The 16,985-nt window shown below is 54.5% G+C and overlaps 2 protein-coding genes across 5 annotated transcripts; both read left to right on the top strand.

Moving 5' to 3' along the window:
* Positions 1–2,100: 2,100 nt before the first annotated feature.
* Positions 2,101–14,627, top strand: LOC105102792 (zinc finger protein 764). 4 transcript variants are annotated; one of them, XM_064478560.1, is made up of 5 exons: positions 2,101–2,460; positions 5,344–6,254; positions 6,410–6,523; positions 7,336–8,263; positions 14,474–14,627. In XM_064478560.1, the coding sequence occupies exons 2-4, from the start codon at positions 6,056–6,058 to the stop codon at positions 8,250–8,252; spliced, it is 1,230 nt and encodes a 409-aa protein (XP_064334630.1). In that variant the 5' UTR covers positions 2,101–2,460; positions 5,344–6,055; the 3' UTR covers positions 8,253–8,263; positions 14,474–14,627. The 4 variants fall into 4 exon arrangements, with proteins under 4 accessions (XP_064334630.1, XP_031288757.1, XP_031288753.1 ...); XM_031432897.2 differs by lacking the exon at positions 14,474–14,627 and having other exon boundaries at positions 7,339–10,921; XM_031432893.2 differs by lacking the exon at positions 14,474–14,627 and having other exon boundaries at positions 7,336–10,921.
* Positions 13,737–16,563, top strand: ZNF768 (zinc finger protein 768). Its single transcript, XM_010996154.3, has 2 exons — positions 13,737–14,181; positions 14,474–16,563. Exons 1-2 carry the CDS (start codon positions 14,094–14,096, stop codon positions 16,027–16,029), a joined length of 1,644 nt encoding a protein of 547 aa, XP_010994456.2. The 5' UTR covers positions 13,737–14,093; the 3' UTR covers positions 16,030–16,563.
* The last annotated feature ends 422 nt before the right edge of the window (positions 16,564–16,985 follow it).

The raw sequence follows: 16,985 nt of genomic DNA, 5'->3' as shown, positions 1-16,985 counted from the left end.
TCGTTGTCAATATTTTACACTTCAGAAGGTGAAAAGTCTGCTGAGGCAGGGATGGATATTAATAGTCGTATTTTACAGATAAGTAAACTGAGGTTCAAAGTTTCACTGCTACAAGGCAGCAAAGCTGGAAACGGGCACAGTGCCAACATATACGAGCAGTCAGATCTGGGCAGAATACAGGTCAGAGGCTCAGGCTCAGGTGAAGTGGGAACTCGGGTCTTGGCTGGATGTGGGGGCTGGAATATTGGAGGGGCCCAGGACGATGACAAGGTTTTTGGCTGAGTGAGGAGGATGGAGGAGCAGTTCCTGGGGTGGGCCTGGGGGTGAGAACAGGGTGGACTGTGGCATTTTGGAGCTGAAAGGGAGCTCTTGGAGATGTCTGGTTCAGTATTTTAAGCAGGGTTGGGGAAGCCAAGAGTAGAATAGGTTTCTTTGTTGAGAGGACTCTCCAAGGGGCCTAGGGAAGAGCACGTGCTCCCATCTTATGGGATACTGTTCCATAGAATACACTCAGAAAGGCTGAGGCCCAGAGAGGGGAAGGGTCTTACTTAGACCACACAGGTGAGCTGGTGGCAGAGGTAGGCCTGGAACCTAAACCTTCAGATTTCTCAGTTGATGCTCTTTTCACAACACCAGGCTGCAGCTCTGGATGGAGGGGAAAGGCAAAGGACTGGATGCCCAGAGACCAGCTAGGAGACCCCAGGCTTACATCGGCATGGGCCTGAGCAAGAGACGACCACCTGTGGGAGCTGCTACAGGGTACCTTTTGTGAAGCCTGTCACCCTCCTGCAGGACAATTTCACATACCTCCCAAATACCTGAATGACATATTTTTTCCTATGACTTGACCCCTAAACATAACCCTCTTATTTACTTTTCAATACTGACAGTGCCTCATTTTAATTTTTTCTTTTTACATTTAATACGATGGTATGGAATTGCATAGGTGACCAGAAGCAGCTTTTCTGACTTCCGAGGTCCCAGCCTCTTGCACTACTCCACATTACAACTGCATCTTATAACCTGGCCTAAAATCCCACCTGTTTCTGGTTGCTGAGATTGTGCCTTCAATAATTTGAGACCTCGCGGCATGGGTTGTGGAGTCAGACTGCCTGAGTTTGAATCCTGGCTTTCCCCCAAACTAGCTGTGTGGTCTGGAACGAGGTCAGTGCCTCAGCTACCTGATCCAGAAGGGTACTGAGCTCTGAAGCGTTGTAAGCGTTAAGTGAGTTAACAAGCAAAAGCACTTAGAAGAGTCTGGCATATAGAAAGTGATCGATCAAGGTAAGCTAATATTATTAATGTCTTAGTCACATCGCAGAACCAACTGCAGCTCTTGCAGAGTTGGCCACTGTTCTGTTAGGAGAGCTTGGAATCAAAGGCACATACACATGGAGCATTAAAACAAGACTCCTGACATGCAGTAACTCATCTAACTTTTAATACTACAATCATGACTTCATAAATTGAGAATCCAGTTCGCTTTCACAATGTCAGCGAGGGTCAGTAAATTCGAAGTGTTCATGTTACGTTTCTGGAATAGGCCTGGAGGAGGCAGCGGAAGGGCTCGAGTTAGGAGCCGGAGTCGCTGCCTAACCTTGGGTAGTAACTGGGCTTGTTTCTTCTTATGTAAAATGACTGAACTTAAAGGCACTGAAGAGACATTCAGCCCAGTGTCCTCAGTAAGAGCTAGTAAACGTGTGGAAATACCATAGATAGATAAGACAAAACAGACTCTCTCTGTAGGGCACAGGCAGATGGACTATCACTGTAGGGATATTTAAGAAACTGTAAGAGGAATGGTGAAGGTGGGGAGAACATTCACTGAATAGTTTTCTGTACCTTGTAAATGAAAACAAACAAACAAACAAATAAATCCTTCTGGCAAAAAAAAAGTTTTTTTAAAGACCAAATCACTGTGTGGGCCGCGGATATTGGGAAGAGGACGTTTGGCCGCGGGCACCTGGATCCTGGCCCTGGATTCCCCTCTCCTGGACCCCTCGCCGCCGCCCGCGCACCCGCACCCAAGCCTCACCTTTCACCCGCCCGACCTGAGCGCGGATGCCAAAGCGGCTGCGGCCATCTTAACTGTGGGCAAGAGGAGCTGGCAAGGTCAATGGCAGAACAGGAAGAGAAGACAACTCGAGGGGTGAATGAACCAGGTCATCAACACCAGGCTGACACTGAAGCTGTTAAATGCCTTCCTCTAAAACAGAAGGAAGACAGAGAGCCACCATCTTTTCTGAGGACGCCTTCATGTCTCCGTCCTGGGACCACCGAGTTCGCGTAACGGGCCGTTTCCTGTCGTCCTAGAGCGGTCCCATCCGAAGCTACTTCCGGTCCCCTAGGCCGGCCGAAACCCACCACCACCCTGCAGCGGAGGCAGAAGCCCCACCGTCCCTCCCTGGAGGGGTAGGGTTGGGCCCATAATTCCGCCCCCGCTCTGGGCTCCCAGCGGAGGTACGGGTGTAGGCCTGGCGGGAAGGAGCAGGGAAAAAGGCTGAGGGGGGCGGGGAGGTGAATGTGGCCATGTGTTTCTTCCCCGAGGAGTCGGGGTGGGGGGTTGTTTGCGGTGACATATCTCCACCTGAGCCCGCTCGGTGAGGTCCAGCGTCTTGAATCTCTTAAAAGGGAAGGAGGTGGGTGGGATCAGCGGAGCCAGGTCCCTGATTTGTCCCCACTCCTGCCCCAGGATGGCTCTCTTTCCCTGGATGCTCGCCGTATCAGCCTAACTGAAATTCATAACTGAGCTTCCCTGGGCAGATTCCTCCATTGGCTACCCGGGACTTCCTGCAAAAAGTTCAGAACCCGTACAGGCCTTCAAGGCCCGTGGCACACTAACCTCCAATTATGACCAGATCTTTCTCTACAGGCAAGCACCTCCCACTGTAAGGACAGTAGCATCTCATTGGCTCCAGCTAAGTAGAATCTTTGCTCTTTGGGCTTGCTTCTAGCTTAATGAGCCTTTGTTCTTTCTGTTCTGCTCTGTTATATACTGATCTCCAGATCTAACATCCTTCAATGCCCTTTTGAAATGCCATCTTCAAGAAATTCCTTCCGGAGCTCCTATGCTCCGTGCTGGAAGTCTCTGAATTGCAGTTCTGTGTCCATCTCTCTATTCCTGAGCACAGTCTGCCCAAAGGGACTTTCCACACCTGTGCCAGCAGAGCTCCTACCTGGTATCTCTCTCTCTTAGTGTAAACTTAGAGCATGAACCTTATCTTGGTTCACCAGTGTCTCCATACCCAGAACATCTAGAACAATGCCTGGCACATCAGAGGTGCCCAGTACATTTTCATTAAATGAATACAAAGGAAGTTTTAAGAAATGTTTTTTTGAGTGATTAGAGTTCTTTCCCAGGACTGCCAGACCCCAAACCAGCCCTCATCAAATGGGTGGAGCAGGAGACGCAGCTGTAGGGTACAGATGTTCAGGATCCCCAGCAGGAGGAAACTTGAGAGAAAGCCATAAGTGGAAGCAACGTCCCAGTTCCAGCTGGAAGGGAAAACATTTGCTGAGCAAGCAACACCATCTATGTGTTCTTTACTGCTGGTGTTACTAATTTCTGCCAACCTGAATTTATGGCACCCACTAGAGATTGGAATCTTGACCTTCTCTTTCTCACTTAATTGGCTCTGAGGCATCCAAGTAGTCCCATGATCAGGTCACACTGTATGAATCATCCAAAGTCTAGGTCAGTAGCAATGTGCAAATTCAAGTTTAGGATGAAAGCAGTTCACCTTTCTCTCTTCCAGGTTCCCTGGTCACTGTAACAGCTGCTCCTTTGGTTGAGAGTATCTCCTCTGGTTGGCCCTGGAGTGGGTGGGAATGTCCTTGACTTTTGAGCCCTTCAATTGGCCAACACAGTCCAGAAGGGGGCTTCCAGGGGTTGGGTACCCATCTAAATTTGTCTGCCATAGTGAACATGAATAGGCCTTGGCGAGTTAACAGGAAAAAAGGCAAGTTTTGAATCTGCTATGTTTCCCAACAACCCCTTGGGAAGATGATACATTTGGAAGCAGAAGGAGTCTGTTTGGGAGTTGTCATGAGTCCCTGGGATCAGAGACACTGACCTGGTCTTTGAGTCTGTGGCTAACATTTCCTGTTGCCAGGACATTCCCAGGCCCTCAGTCTGCGCCCAGCCTCAGCACCTGGCACTCATGCAGTACCCTCATCTCCAGCCTGAGTGCAGTCATGGTTTACCTTTACCTTCACCTTGGCCTAGTGCACTCTGGGGAGGGACCCTTTACTTGCAGCCAGTGCAGTACCTCTCATGCTACTTGCTGACTCACACAGACAAGCATTCCTGCTACTGTCCTTACAGTGGGAGGTGCTTCAACCAGAGGCCACCAGTAGACCCACCAGCCTGCTACCATGGCCCTCAGGGGCTGACCCAGGGGTGCAGACTCTGCCCTGGCTTCTTCCCCAGGAGATTCCAGACTCTCCTGTGAGCTTTTAGCACTACCCAGAATTCTTCCAGGCCTGTGTGTGAGAGGCACCATCATGGGGGATGGACACTGACAGGTGACAAAAAGCCATCACTCTTTTTAAAAAAAATTTTTTTTATTGATTTATAATCATTTTACAATGTTGTGTCAAAAAAAATCACTCTTAATGGAAATTTTCTTGTGTCCTTCAGGGGCCTAAGAGGCTAGCAGAACGAGGGCTGGGGTCAAGCTTTGGGGCAACTCTGTGTCCTTACCTTCTCCTCACCCTTCCCAAGTTTTTGTCTTCCCTCCCCTCTTTCTGCTGTGATCAGCTCTTTACTTGTTGAGCTCCCCTGGGGAGAAGCTTCCACCAGATACAAGGTGTTAGGAGGAGGCCTCAGGGAGGCTTGTGGAAAGAGGAAAACAGACAAAAGCTCCAGACTAGACCCCAGACCTGCTGAAGAGATGAAGTGCACTTCCATGAAGTGTGAAATGCTGTGACTGATTTAGCTGGGCAAAGGAAAAATATCAAGCCTTCTTAGGGCAGGGGACTTATGTATGAAGGCATGTGGGGAACACAGGGTAGGCAGTCAATAAATATGTCCTGTGAGACAGAGGGTTTGAAGGTAGAAATGATGGAGAGAGTTAGTGCCATTTGCTGAGATAAAGACTCCAGGAGGAGCGGTTGAGGGGAAGAAAGGGATGCGTTCAGTTTGAGCCACTCAGAGGTGCTTGTGGGACATCTATACAGGGTCAAGGTGGCAGATGGCCCTGTGATCAGGAGCTCAGGAGCCAGATTTGAGCTACAGGTAAACAGATGCTTGGGAGGCATCCTGTAGGGCTTGTAGCGGGAGGGTAAGCTTGCAGAAAGAGGGTCGTTTTTACTTTTCTCAGGCCTTTCCCTACTCTCCTCCAGCTGCCTCTGCGATCTCCTGAAGCAAAAGCTCCTAGAATTTCAGGCTCGACCTAGCTTCCAATAGAGAAGATTCTTTTACCCGCTCCATTTTTTTTTTTTTTAAACGCTCAACATTGGGCAAAGCCTGCTGTCACCTAGGGACGGGCCGAAGCCCAATTATAAACGGTCCGGCGACGAAAATGAACGTCTGAATTCACAGCGGCAGAGCTGGAGGTCTGTGCTCCATGCCTGGGCGGGGCCGTGGCTGCGCCTCCCCGCGCGACGGGCGCGGGGACCCGGCAGGGAAGCCCAGTTGCCGCGCCCCCGGGACGGGCGCCGCGCTCTAGGGAACGCCGCCCCCGGGCCGGTGGCAGCGCCTTCTCGGGCGCCTGTAGCCGCCGCGGCCATGTTGACTGAGGGCTCGAAGACAAAGCCACCTGGAGACCCTGGGGTGGCGTCATCTGGGCACGATGGCGCGGGAGCAAAGTTCGTGGAGCCGCGTTGCCGCCATCTCTTAGGAAGGCACCTTCCAGTTCTGGTTCTCGGTGCAATTTCGGCCACCCGCTCTTAGTGTCCTGTCACCCTCGTGAGCCCTCGAGGGTCTGTTCCTGCTCTCCCGGCCTCACGACGGCGCCCTGACCCTTGGGCCCGGCCGGGGAGCGTTCTGGATAGCGGAGGTTCCGCGGACCCGGGCTGGTAGGGGTGGCTCTGGCTCACCTCCGGGGTGGCACTTATGATGGTGCCGCCCCCGGCCCCGCTCCCGGCGCGGGAACCTAACGGGGCCGGACGCCAGCGGGGGACACCTGAGCCCGTGAGGTTCGCGGACGTGGCCGTGTACTTCTCTCTGGAGGAGTGGGGGTGTCTGCAGCCCGCGCAGAGGGCCCTGTACCGGGACGTGATGCGGGAGACCTACGGCCACCTGGGCGCGCTCGGTGAGGCCCCACCTGCTCGCCTGCGCCCACATCCCCGGCCTACCCTGCCCAGCCTCTGGGTCCTGCACGTGGAGTGGGAGGCCCCAGGCTGGGTAAGTCAGGACCCTATGCGGCAGCCTCCCCTGCAGCATGAGCTTTGCATTCTTCTTCTCCAGGCTTCCGAGGTACCAAGCCAGCCCTCATCTCCTGGGTGGAGAAAGAGGCGGAACTATGGGGACCAGATGCCCGGGACCCGGAGGTGGGAGAGTGTCTTACAGAAGCAGACACAGGTGAAGTACTGGGTGCTTCGGGGAACTTCCTCTGGGCCTGACCCATCCTGCTGCCTGCCCTCTGCCAACTCCTTACCTGCACATCAGTTTCCTCCCTGAATTGCTTTCCCAGCTAAGGTTATTAATACCTGGTCCCTGCCTTCTTCTGGATTCAGCCTAAAAGGGGCTATGAGTGTTACCCAGGCCCTGCTGGGGTGCGGACCCTGGCATACCTGCCTTTCCACTCCCAGCTCCTCTGATTCTGAGCCCCTCACATCTTGTTGGTTTCTAAGCTCTGTTGAGCTCCACATCACTCACCCCTGCCTGCCCTCTAGGTTCTCTGTCACCTCCTGTGTTTTAGTTTACTTTCTTGTTATATTTTTATAGCAGCCTCCGCTCTCTTGGCTTGCGCTGTTTTCTTCCTCTAGTCCATCCTGTCCACCTGTTGCACGTTGCCCAGCCCTTCTGAACTTGTCGATGCCAGCCACCTTCATGCCTCTGTTTGTGCTGTTCCTGCTGTCTGGTGCATCCTTACCGTCCACTCATTTGCCATGATCCAGCTAAATTGTCATCCCCCAACCCCCATTTCCCCAGCCCTAAGGTAGAGTGTACTGTTCCCCTGTTCCTTCCTTCTGTCTCTGCAGTGTTTCTTTGTCTTCTGCAGCTGAGGGAAAGGAGTCACTCCTAGCTTTCTGCCTATACCAAGCTGAGTCTGAGAGGCAGCAGTGGGTCCAGAAGGTGGCTGTATCTAAGAGACTTCTCTGTCACCATATGGGATGTGGGAATCAAGGATCAGGATAAGCCGGGGTCTGAGCTCTCTTCTTAACTCCCAGCAGGTTCCAGAAACAAGAAAGAGAGAGGACAGAGAGAAGGGACTGAGGCACTGGGGAAGAGCCTTTTTGTGGACACTCAGCCTCCTGGGCTGACGACTCTCAAACCCCTTTCTGCTGGGTTTTCTTATGGTTGCGAGCAGCCATCTAAGGTGCCTCGCCGGGGTCGCCCGCCACTCTGTGTCCATCCCCCGGTCCCTAGGGCAGACCAGCGTCACGGTTGCTACATGTGCGGGAAGAGTTTCGCCTGGCGCTCCACCCTTGTCGAGCACCTGTACACCCACACGGGTGAGAAGCCCTTCTGCTGCCCTGACTGTGGCAAGGGCTTCAGCCAGGCCTCCTCTCTGAGCAAGCACCGGGCCATCCACCGCGGGGAGCGGCCGCATCGCTGCCCGGACTGTGGCCGGGCCTTCACCCAGCGCTCCGCCCTCACCACCCACCTTCGCGTCCACACGGGCGAGAAGCCCTACCGCTGTGTTGACTGCGGCCGCTGCTTCAGCCAGAGCTCTGCCCTCTACCAGCACCAGCGGGTCCACAGCGGCGAGACCCCCTTCCCCTGCCCGGACTGTGGCCGCGCCTTTGCCCATGCCTCCGACCTTCGGCGCCACGTGCGCACCCACACGGGCGAGAAGCCCTACCCGTGCCCAGACTGCGGGCGCTGCTTCCGACAGAGCTCTGAGATGGCAGCCCACCGGCGCACCCACAGTGGCGAACGCCCCTACCCCTGTCCCCAGTGTGGCAGGTGCTTCGGCCAGAAGTCAGCTATGGCCAAGCACCAGTGGGTCCATCGGCCTGGTGCGGGCGCACGCAGGGGCCGAGGTGCCAGTGGATTGCCTATACCCTTGGCCTCTGGCCGAGGGGACCTGGACCCACCCGTGGGCTTCCGGCACTACCCAGAGATATTCCAGGAGTGTGGGTGATGGCCTCAAAGGTGAGGAGTCAAAGGGTGAAGATCAAGATATTGCCTGAGGCCCAAGGTGGCCTCAGGGGCCCAAAACTCTGTGACAGCTCCAGGAAGGGCACAGAATTCCCAGCAAGAGCTGGACCTGGGGCCTGAGGACCATCTCATCTTAGGCCCTCACCAGCTTGATCTGCTGATACCTTATTCCCTTCTGTCCCAGACTCCAGAAGCCCCTTTGTTGAGTTAGGGCTGATGTAAAAACCCTCACTAGATTTCCACTGTGGAGAAGAAAAGGCTGTTTCTCAGCTTAGACATAAGAGGACTGAGGTGGAGAGTTTTGTTTTACCCCTTGACTTTACTGCAGAATTTAGAAACTGGTGGCCATGTAATGAACCCGGCCCATGACAGACTTTTAAAATATTTTTCTGGCCCAGCTAGTGTTTAACAATGTGACAAATTATTGTTTAAGATTTAAAAGTCAGGATATTTCACACAAAAAGCTAGGTTTCTGGCCTCTCACAGAACCACAATGGATGAGAGCTGAAGGGCAGTTGTCCCTTTGGATGGAGCCCAGGTTCTCCAGTTCATCACGCCTGTCACTTATCACCTCTTACCAGTATTAGCTGGCATTTGTCATGGCTTGGCCACATCTCTGGCAAAGCAGGCCCTCTCCTTCTGGCATTTTCTGCTCATCTACATGACCTGTTGGGCTCCTGTAGTCATCTGAGTTTACAAACTGTAGTCTACCTCATTCCACTGTTTCTGAATCAGGGATTCATGGAGACAGCATACATGTGAAAGGGTGGCAGGAGAGAAGGAAAAGCAGGCTTTATGTTAGACCTCGGCTTGTATTGCATTTTGTGGTTTATAAAGTACTGTCTTGTCCATCAACTCATTTCACCCTCACAGCTGCCTACAGAAGGAAGGATCTTGCTTGGAGAGGAGAATCCATCAGGAAGAGGCAGTCAGGACTGAAACTTCTGCCCCAAACAGAGTAGTGTCTCGCATGCCAGAGCTGACCTGCAGTTCCTGTTTTGAAGGGGAAGGGCCTGAGAGTGCCCTCTAATCCTTGGGCCTCCCAGGGAGAGCTCAGTGGTTCAGGCTTTGCCACTCTAGGCCCAGCCAGGAGGGCCTCATCACATTTTTGAATTGGAAGAGATCTTAGCTTTTCCATCCTTTTGCAGTTGGGGACACTGAGACTGGGGAAGGCTAATCAACCTGTCCAAGGTCACACACAGAGGGCAACTCTAGGGTTCCTGGTTTCCTGCTGTCTTTACCAGACCACTCCTGAATTCCTTGCCAGTGTCTCCACCAGGGTTCTGGAGGGATCTGCCCACTCCCTGTGATGACCCACAGGCATTGACCTGGACTAGGGACAGAGCAGCCCAATGTCAGTGAAGCCCAGATACAAGATGAGTGACCAAACAGCCACAGAGCAGACCAAGGCCAGGGAGAAACCAGCCTGAGATGAGAGCTCCAGGGCCAACAAAGCAAAGCTTGCATCTTCCCTCTCTTTAGGTACCTCCATCACAAAGGGGACCAGGCCAGGAACACTTGGGGTTAGTAGCCAGAGGGAACTGCACTCATCTATATTCCCAAGCTCTACACAGAATCCTCTCCCATCACCCTGTGACTCCATTATCCATCTACCACTAATTCCTTTGTGGTCAGAGTCCAGCTTTGTCCAGGTGACGGAAACAGCCAACCATGGGCAGACCCTTTCCTGCCTCTGATCGGGGTGACGCTTCGCCTCAAGGAGGAGTAGTAACAAGGGCTTGAGTCCTTGGTGGCCTATGTGCACTTGCCTTTTGACAACTCAGCCCTGTGTCTGGCCTTAGGAAGAAATCAGATTTATCAACCTGGAGAAGCTTGTAAAGGAAAAGGTAGAAAATTTGAGGAAGAGACACTGTTCAGGTAAAGAGATGAACTGACTTGATTCCAATCTAATCTTCAAATCTAACCCTATCAAGACCTCTCAGCCTAAACTTCACTGGGAGGATTGGCTCACGTGCCACCTGTCCCAAGGGGGACATGGGGCTGTGGAGAAGCACCTTGGAAGTGGCTACCTTTGAACCAGTTCTTAATCCCCTAGAGAAGCCAGTGTACAACCCATCCTTCCCCTGCCCCTCAGCACTGCCTGGGGAAGGCAGCCTGCAATACCAGTTCTCAGCTCAAACTCAAAGCCAGATCAGGACCCTGCCCTGAGCTTGCCAATTAAAGGTATAATTGCTACTTTCTCTGAGTGCTTTGAAGTTTGCAAAGCTTACTTAGGGCCCCCAAACCTGACCCAACTCCTCTGCTTCCTGCCCTGCTGACCCAACTTTCCACCACTTAATTTTTGAGTGTCATGAACGCTTAAGCCTCAGCATAAGCCCCTTATTACCTCCTCACTCCTTGGCATGGATGGGAGTGGAAGGGCCCCAAAGGTGGGGCTCACTTTTCTCTCCACTATCACAGGTCTCTGAGGCTCAGATCCTGAAGCAATTTAAGCCAGAAAGGTGCTTTCCCTACGGCTTCCCTGGTGTATTAGGAGAAACACTTGTCCACACCAGTGAAAACATGAACCCTGTCTACATGGCCAGAGTGAGAGGTCAAGGCTGTAACCATGTGGCCCATCCCTAGTTTGTCCAAGCTATGTAAAGGATAAGTATTGATTTGAGCTCCAAAAACCCGTAAGTTTTTTTGGAATATTTGTTCATGTGTATCTTTCTAGGAACAGGATGTGCAAAGATGTTTATGACTCAGAAGATAAAACCTGCTCTAGGCCAGTGTTTTTCCATGTAAGGCCTTTCTGTCACAGAGTCACGTGCAGTATCTCTTCAAAATGCAGCTATCTCCCTGGGCCCTGTCCCTCACCTATTGAATCAGATTCACCAGGGTTGTAATCTTATGCCTGCTAAAGTCTGAGAGAACCACTGCTCTCAACAACAACAACAACAAAAAGAATGTTATTTTCTAGCTACCCTTTGCTTTGCAAGAGTAGGGGTTGGTCTCAGGGCGTGTTCCAAGCGTGTCAGGCCAGCTGATGACCTCACTATACACAAAGATTCCCCTTTCCTTTGTTCTTCCTAAAGGGGCCTGTGTCATAGCTGGTCTCTTCCTGGGTACCTCAAATCTTCTTGAATATACAGGGGCAGCTCTCATAGCATCTGACAGAAGGCCTCTTAGAGGGCTTATCCTTTGCATACAGGGAGGAAGCAGTTCACACAGGAGCCCCTCTCACACTGAGAACCTTTGTTAGGGCTCTCTCTCAAGTGTGGGCCAAGTTGACCAGACCATAAACCTTGGCTGCACATTGAATCTGCCCCAGTGCTGCTGCACACCAGGGGATGAAGCTGTGAATAAAGTGGCTGCCTCTCAGGACACACACTGGGTCAAGTTCGAGCTCTCATCAGAGGCTTCCTTGTACTTTGAGTCTGTCACTGCTATGGCTATGTGGCAGGCAGAGGCTGGCTGCCTCTCGAAGGCCAACTGTATAGAGAGGACTGGTGTTGGAGGAGGCTGCCTGAAAGTTGGCTACTCTTTTCCTCTAGACACGAAGACTGAATTTCCACATGGAAATTCTAGTGCCAGAGCAGACTGAAGCCATGGCCCAACTTAATGCTCCACGTGGGGCTTGTGGCCCATACTATGAAGAGTGCAGGCAGCAGACCATGTTAGAGCTGGGGCTGGAGGGCTTGCCACACACTTTGCAGGTGACTGCTACTCTCCTGTGTGAATTCTCTGGTGGGCAAGTAGGTTGGAAGTCAGAGAAAAGTGTCTCATGAAGGAGACGTCTGTCTCTCATTTGTGTACTTTGGGGATGCGGGGGACTCCAGGTGCAGCTCTTCCCGTAGTCAGTGCACTTTTCGTATGAAGATATTTGTCTGTGAGTCTATTGGTAAGCCTCTACTGAGATTGCTTCTCTCCAGCCTTTTACCACTTGGAATTCTCCAAATGCTTGCTCTCACCTCTTTTCAGGAGAATGGAAGATGTCATCTTTCCTCCTAAGCAGTTTCCTCCCTTCATTTTTCTGGGAAGGCAACAGGAAAACACAATCTATGGCTCTTGCATCAACTCCCACAGGGAGAATTTGGCACATTGTCAGGAACACTACCAACTAGTTTCAGCAGCAAGTGTAGAAAAAGGACAAGAATTGGATCCTATTAAATCGTCTTTCCAGGGTCACTTTTTTCCTGATTTAAAGCTGCACCTACAGCAGTGCTTCTCAGGTTCCCTTCCTCTACAAGCCTCTATCCAAGTCAGACAGGACTGGAGAGTTTTTAGCCTTTAAGTGCAGATGGTTCTCTCTCTGTCCACTTCCCCTCCCAAACTCTTATTACCCTCACCTGAAGGAATTCTGATAGGATACTTGCCTCCCTGTGAGAAAATCCAGGAACTAGGGACTAAGGCTCCGTGGGATTGAGTTAAACTCAGGCTTTGGGGACGGCGGGGTAACAGAAAAGGAAGCAGCCTTCTCTCTGGGGCAGGATCCCCTCTAGTGGCCCCTTCCGCACATGGAACCTGTGGTAAGAAGGGAAGTGCTGGGAAGGAGAGTGTGGGGAGAGACAGAGGGAAAAGGGTGTCTGTCCTCAGATCCTTTGGCTTTCATTCTTCAGAAAGATAAAACACAATGAAGGGTAAATGGGGGCGGGAAAAGGTCTGAAAGCACAGGCCCAACTAGAAGGGAAAAGCCAGGGACCCCGCCTCCCACTCCTCCCGCAGGCACTTCTGGAGCACCGTGGAGGTGGAACCGGCCTGAGAAGCCTGCAACCAATCAGAAAGGTGCCTCGCGTTCCCTGGCGACTGTTAACGCCTAGCAGTTGGTGTAGTGGGAGGAGGCGGGACGGTGAGAGCACGAGCTCCACCGACCAATCGCTGAGCTCCCTGGGGGTAGGGGCGGTGCCTCTGGAAACCAGAGGCGGGCTGTTTCCTTGGCAACGATCCTAGCCCTCCCCTAGGGGGGAAGGGTGGAGATTAGGAGAAGCAGCGAGGGGAGGGGGCCAGGAGGAGTTGGGGTGGGCGCGCCGGTGTAGGGGAGTGGAGTTCGAGGAGGGGGGCCCCTGACTCAGGAGACTCGATGAGCCCAAGCTGGGGGTGGGGTCCGTCCAGGTTGCCGAGGCTCAGCCAGAGCTGACACCAAGGCCCTGGAGGGCAGGAGAGCTAGACACCGCCCTCGCTGGCGCCGGGAAGCGTCGCTCCTTCTCGCTGACCTTGGTCTCTCTTGTTGCCTCGCCCTTGGCCACAGGCATTGACGGACGCAGGGCCCGGGAGACGGAGAGATAGGCCCCCGGGCGGACGGAGACCTAGGACATAGGCACACAAACTGCCCCAGCCTCTCCCGCCGGCTCCAGGGCGCCTCGTCCTCCCCTACCTCGACGCCAGGGCCATCCAGCCCAGGGTTAATGCCAACGAGTTTCCACCTCCAGCCGCTCCTAGAGAGGCCGCGGCGCTAGCCAGCGGGGGAAACTGGCCGCGGACGGACACTTCCTGTGTGGAGGGGAGGGGGTCGGCCAGCCGCAGCCCAGCCTGGGGCTGGGGGGCCAGACGGCGGGGTCTCGGGCGGGGAGCGGTATCCGGGGGCGCCAAGGCAAGTCGTGAAGCCCCTCATCTCCGAGGCTACGACGCGTGGGGGCCTGTGAGGACCCCAGGGCAAGCCAAGACCTTGTGGGTGGGGGCGGGGCCGCGGGTAGGGGAGGGGCCCGGCGGGCTGGAGAGGCCCAGGGTCAAGACGTCCGGCCTCTGGGGCCGTGGCTGGGCAGCCGGGTACCCTGGGCGGCGCTGAGTGGGCGAGCGGCGAGGGCCCGGGTCGCAGGGCGCTCAGGCCGGGTCGCAGGATCGTCCGCCATCGCCGCCGCCGCCGCACTGGGAGCCGGCGGGGATGGAACGGGAGGCGTCGCCGTGGGGCCTCGAGCCCCGGGATGTGCAAAGTCCTGACGAAATGGGGAGCCCTGAAGGGTCCCTCAAAGGTGAGGGAGGGAGCGCTCCTCCGAGGAGTGTGCCTGGGAGCGGGAGCGGGGGCTGTAGTGGTGGGAGGGGAAGAGCCGGGGGCTTGGACACCTGGGTCTTGACGGAGGCGGGGGCGGGGACCTGGTATCCTGGGTTTGCTGAGGGGGAGGTGGGAATTTCAGCACTTGTCCAAGGGCCAGCGACCCTGCTTGAGGAGGAGGGAAAGGTTTGTGTCACCTAACGGTGGGGGAACCCAATGACCTTCCAGGTACCACACAAATCTGGGTTTTCTGTAATTCTCTGATCCTGCAGGCAACATGAGTGAGAAAGAGGAAGAGGAAATTTCTCAGCAAGAAGACTCTGGGGACTATGAGGTCGAAGAGATACCTTTTGGGCTCGAACCCCAGAGCCCTGGGTTTGAACCCCAAAGCCCAGAGTTTGAACCCCAAAGCCCCAGGTTTGAGCCTGAAAGCCCAGGTTTTGAGTCCCGAAGCCCTGGATTTGTGCCCCCAAGCCCTGAATTTGCACCCAGAAGCCCTGAATCAGATTCTCAAAGTCCTGAGTTTGAACCCCAAAGCCCTAGGTATGAGCCCCAAAGCCCTGGGTATGAACCCAAGAGCCCTGGGTATGAACCCAAGAGCCCTGGATATGAATCTCAAAGCTCCAGGTATGAATCCCAGAGCCCTGGATTTGAACCCCAGAATCCTGAGTTCAAAACCCAAAACCCTGAATTTGAAGCTCGAAGTTCCAAATTCCAGGGAGGTGCAGAGATGCTTCTGAATCCTGAGGAAAAGAATCCGTTGAGCATCCCCCTGGGAGTCCATCCGTTGGACTCCTTCACCCAGGGGTTTGGGGAGCAGCCCACGGAGGGCCTGCCCCTAGGGCCACCTTTTGAGATGCCCACAGGGGCCCTTCTGACTACACCCCAGTTTGAGATGCTCCAGAATCCCCTAGGCCTGACAGGGACCCTTCGTGGTCCAGGCCGACGGGGTGGCCGGGCCAGGGGTGGGCAGGGTCCGCGGCCTAACATCTGTGGCATCTGTGGGAAGAGCTTTGGGCGGGGCTCCACCCTGATCCAGCACCAGCGCATCCACACGGGTGAGAAGCCCTATAAATGTGAGGTCTGCAGCAAGGCCTTCTCCCAGAGCTCTGACCTCATCAAACACCAGCGCACCCACACGGGCGAGCGGCCCTACAAGTGTCCCCGTTGCGGCAAGGCCTTCGCTGACAGCTCTTACCTGCTTCGCCACCAGCGCACCCACTCTGGTCAGAAGCCCTACAAGTGCCCGCACTGCGGCAAGGCCTTCGGCGACAGCTCCTACCTCCTGCGGCACCAACGCACGCACAGCCATGAGCGGCCCTACAGCTGCCCCGAATGTGGCAAGTGCTACAGCCAGAACTCATCCCTGCGTAGTCACCAGCGGGTGCACACCGGGCAAAGGCCCTTCAGCTGTGGCATCTGTGGCAAGAGCTTCTCCCAGCGCTCGGCACTTATCCCCCATGCCCGCAGCCATGCCCGCGAGAAGCCCTTCAAGTGCCCCGAGTGCGGCAAGCGCTTTGGCCAGAGCTCGGTGCTGGCCATCCATGCCCGCACCCACCTGCCAGGCCGCACCTACAGCTGCCCCGACTGCGGCAAGACCTTCAATCGCTCCTCCACGCTGATTCAGCACCAGCGCTCCCACACCGGCGAGCGGCCCTACAGGTGTGCTGTGTGCGGCAAGGGCTTCTGCCGCTCTTCCACGCTGCTGCAGCATCACCGGGTCCACAGCGGGGAGCGGCCCTACAAGTGCGATGACTGTGGAAAGGCCTTCTCTCAGAGCTCTGACCTCATCCGCCACCAGCGGACCCATGCGGCTGGCCGCCGCTGACCTGGGGCCCTGTCGGGTGGGGGAGGTGGTGGGCAGAAGAGAAGGGGACGGGGAGCTAGAGAAACCCTGAGAAAGAATAATGGAAACGTTGGAGGAGAAAGGAATTGAGGATTCTAGGAGAAGAGGGGGCCAGGGTGGAGGAAGTGACATGCCCTGGAGACTTATGGGAAATGGGCTATGAAGAGGGGTTGGAGGGAGGCCAAGCTGGCAGCCGGAGGCTCTGGGAGAGATCCAGAAAAGGTCAGCAGAGAGCTGGCCTTAGCAGCAGCATGCCCCTTGCTGGATGCCTGGCTTGGCAATGTGCTAGATGGGGGTGGGGGGAGGGAGGGGTCGGGTTACTTAATTAGAGTGGGTAGCTTAGACTGGTAGCTACTGAGACCCTCGTTGAGTCAGGAAGGGGTAAGGGTAGGTGGGGCAGGGAATGGGGCCCCAAAGTGGGGCCTGTCTTCTGAGTGCAAACCCCAGCCTCCCTTGTCTTCCTCAGGCTTTGGAACCCCTGAATTTGAGTTCAATAAAAACCTTTATGTGGTAAAAGAGACTTGTCCTTGAAGTGTGTGCATGGCTAGTACCCTGGGCAGTGGAGACGCTGGATCATAACTCTAGCCAGGCCTTGTCTGGCAAGTGTTTTTTTATTCAGTGTTTCATTGGAATCTTAGAATCTGAGGCTCGGGAGACACGATTTGCCTACATCTGTTCAAGTTCATGTGCCATGCTTTGAATGTGGCACAGAGGGTTTAGTGCAGCTGTGAGAAGGCTCTCAACTTTGTGGAGATCCCTGTTCCCAAATGCAAGAGTCTGTCCTTGGGCCAGAAAACAGACCCTGATTCTCATCTCCAGGCCTGGAGCCTGTGTTCCAGCTCTCCCTGGCTCCTAGCACCCAGCTATGCTGTCCCCCTTGGTCCCCCAGCTGGAACCTTGAGCCACCCCTCTGCACACACTCCGACTGACCAGAATTA

The sequence above is a fragment of the Camelus dromedarius genome, chromosome 24 (assembly GCF_036321535.1).
Source record: "Camelus dromedarius isolate mCamDro1 chromosome 24, mCamDro1.pat, whole genome shotgun sequence".
NCBI classification, from domain to species: domain Eukaryota; kingdom Metazoa; phylum Chordata; class Mammalia; order Artiodactyla; family Camelidae; genus Camelus; species Camelus dromedarius.
This window is presented reverse-complemented; position numbering and strand designations above follow the sequence as displayed.

Excerpts from the sequence above, each read along its gene's own strand:
- ZNF768 (XM_010996154.3), top strand. The coding sequence starts at position 14,094 with ATGGAACGGGAGGCGTCGCCGTGGGGCCTCGAGCCCCGGGATGTGCAA. Across the intron at positions 14,182-14,473 it reads CCCTGAAGGGTCCCTCAAAG|GCAACATGAGTGAGAAAGAG; the intron begins GTGAGGGAGGGA and ends CTGATCCTGCAG.
- LOC105102792 (XM_064478560.1), top strand. The coding sequence starts at position 6,056 with ATGATGGTGCCGCCCCCGGCCCCGCTCCCGGCGCGGGAACCTAACGGG. Across the intron at positions 6,255-6,409 it reads CGGCCACCTGGGCGCGCTCG|GCTTCCGAGGTACCAAGCCA; the intron begins GTGAGGCCCCAC and ends CTTCTTCTCCAG. Across the intron at positions 6,524-7,335 it reads TCTTACAGAAGCAGACACAG|CAGGTTCCAGAAACAAGAAA; the intron begins GTGAAGTACTGG and ends CTTAACTCCCAG.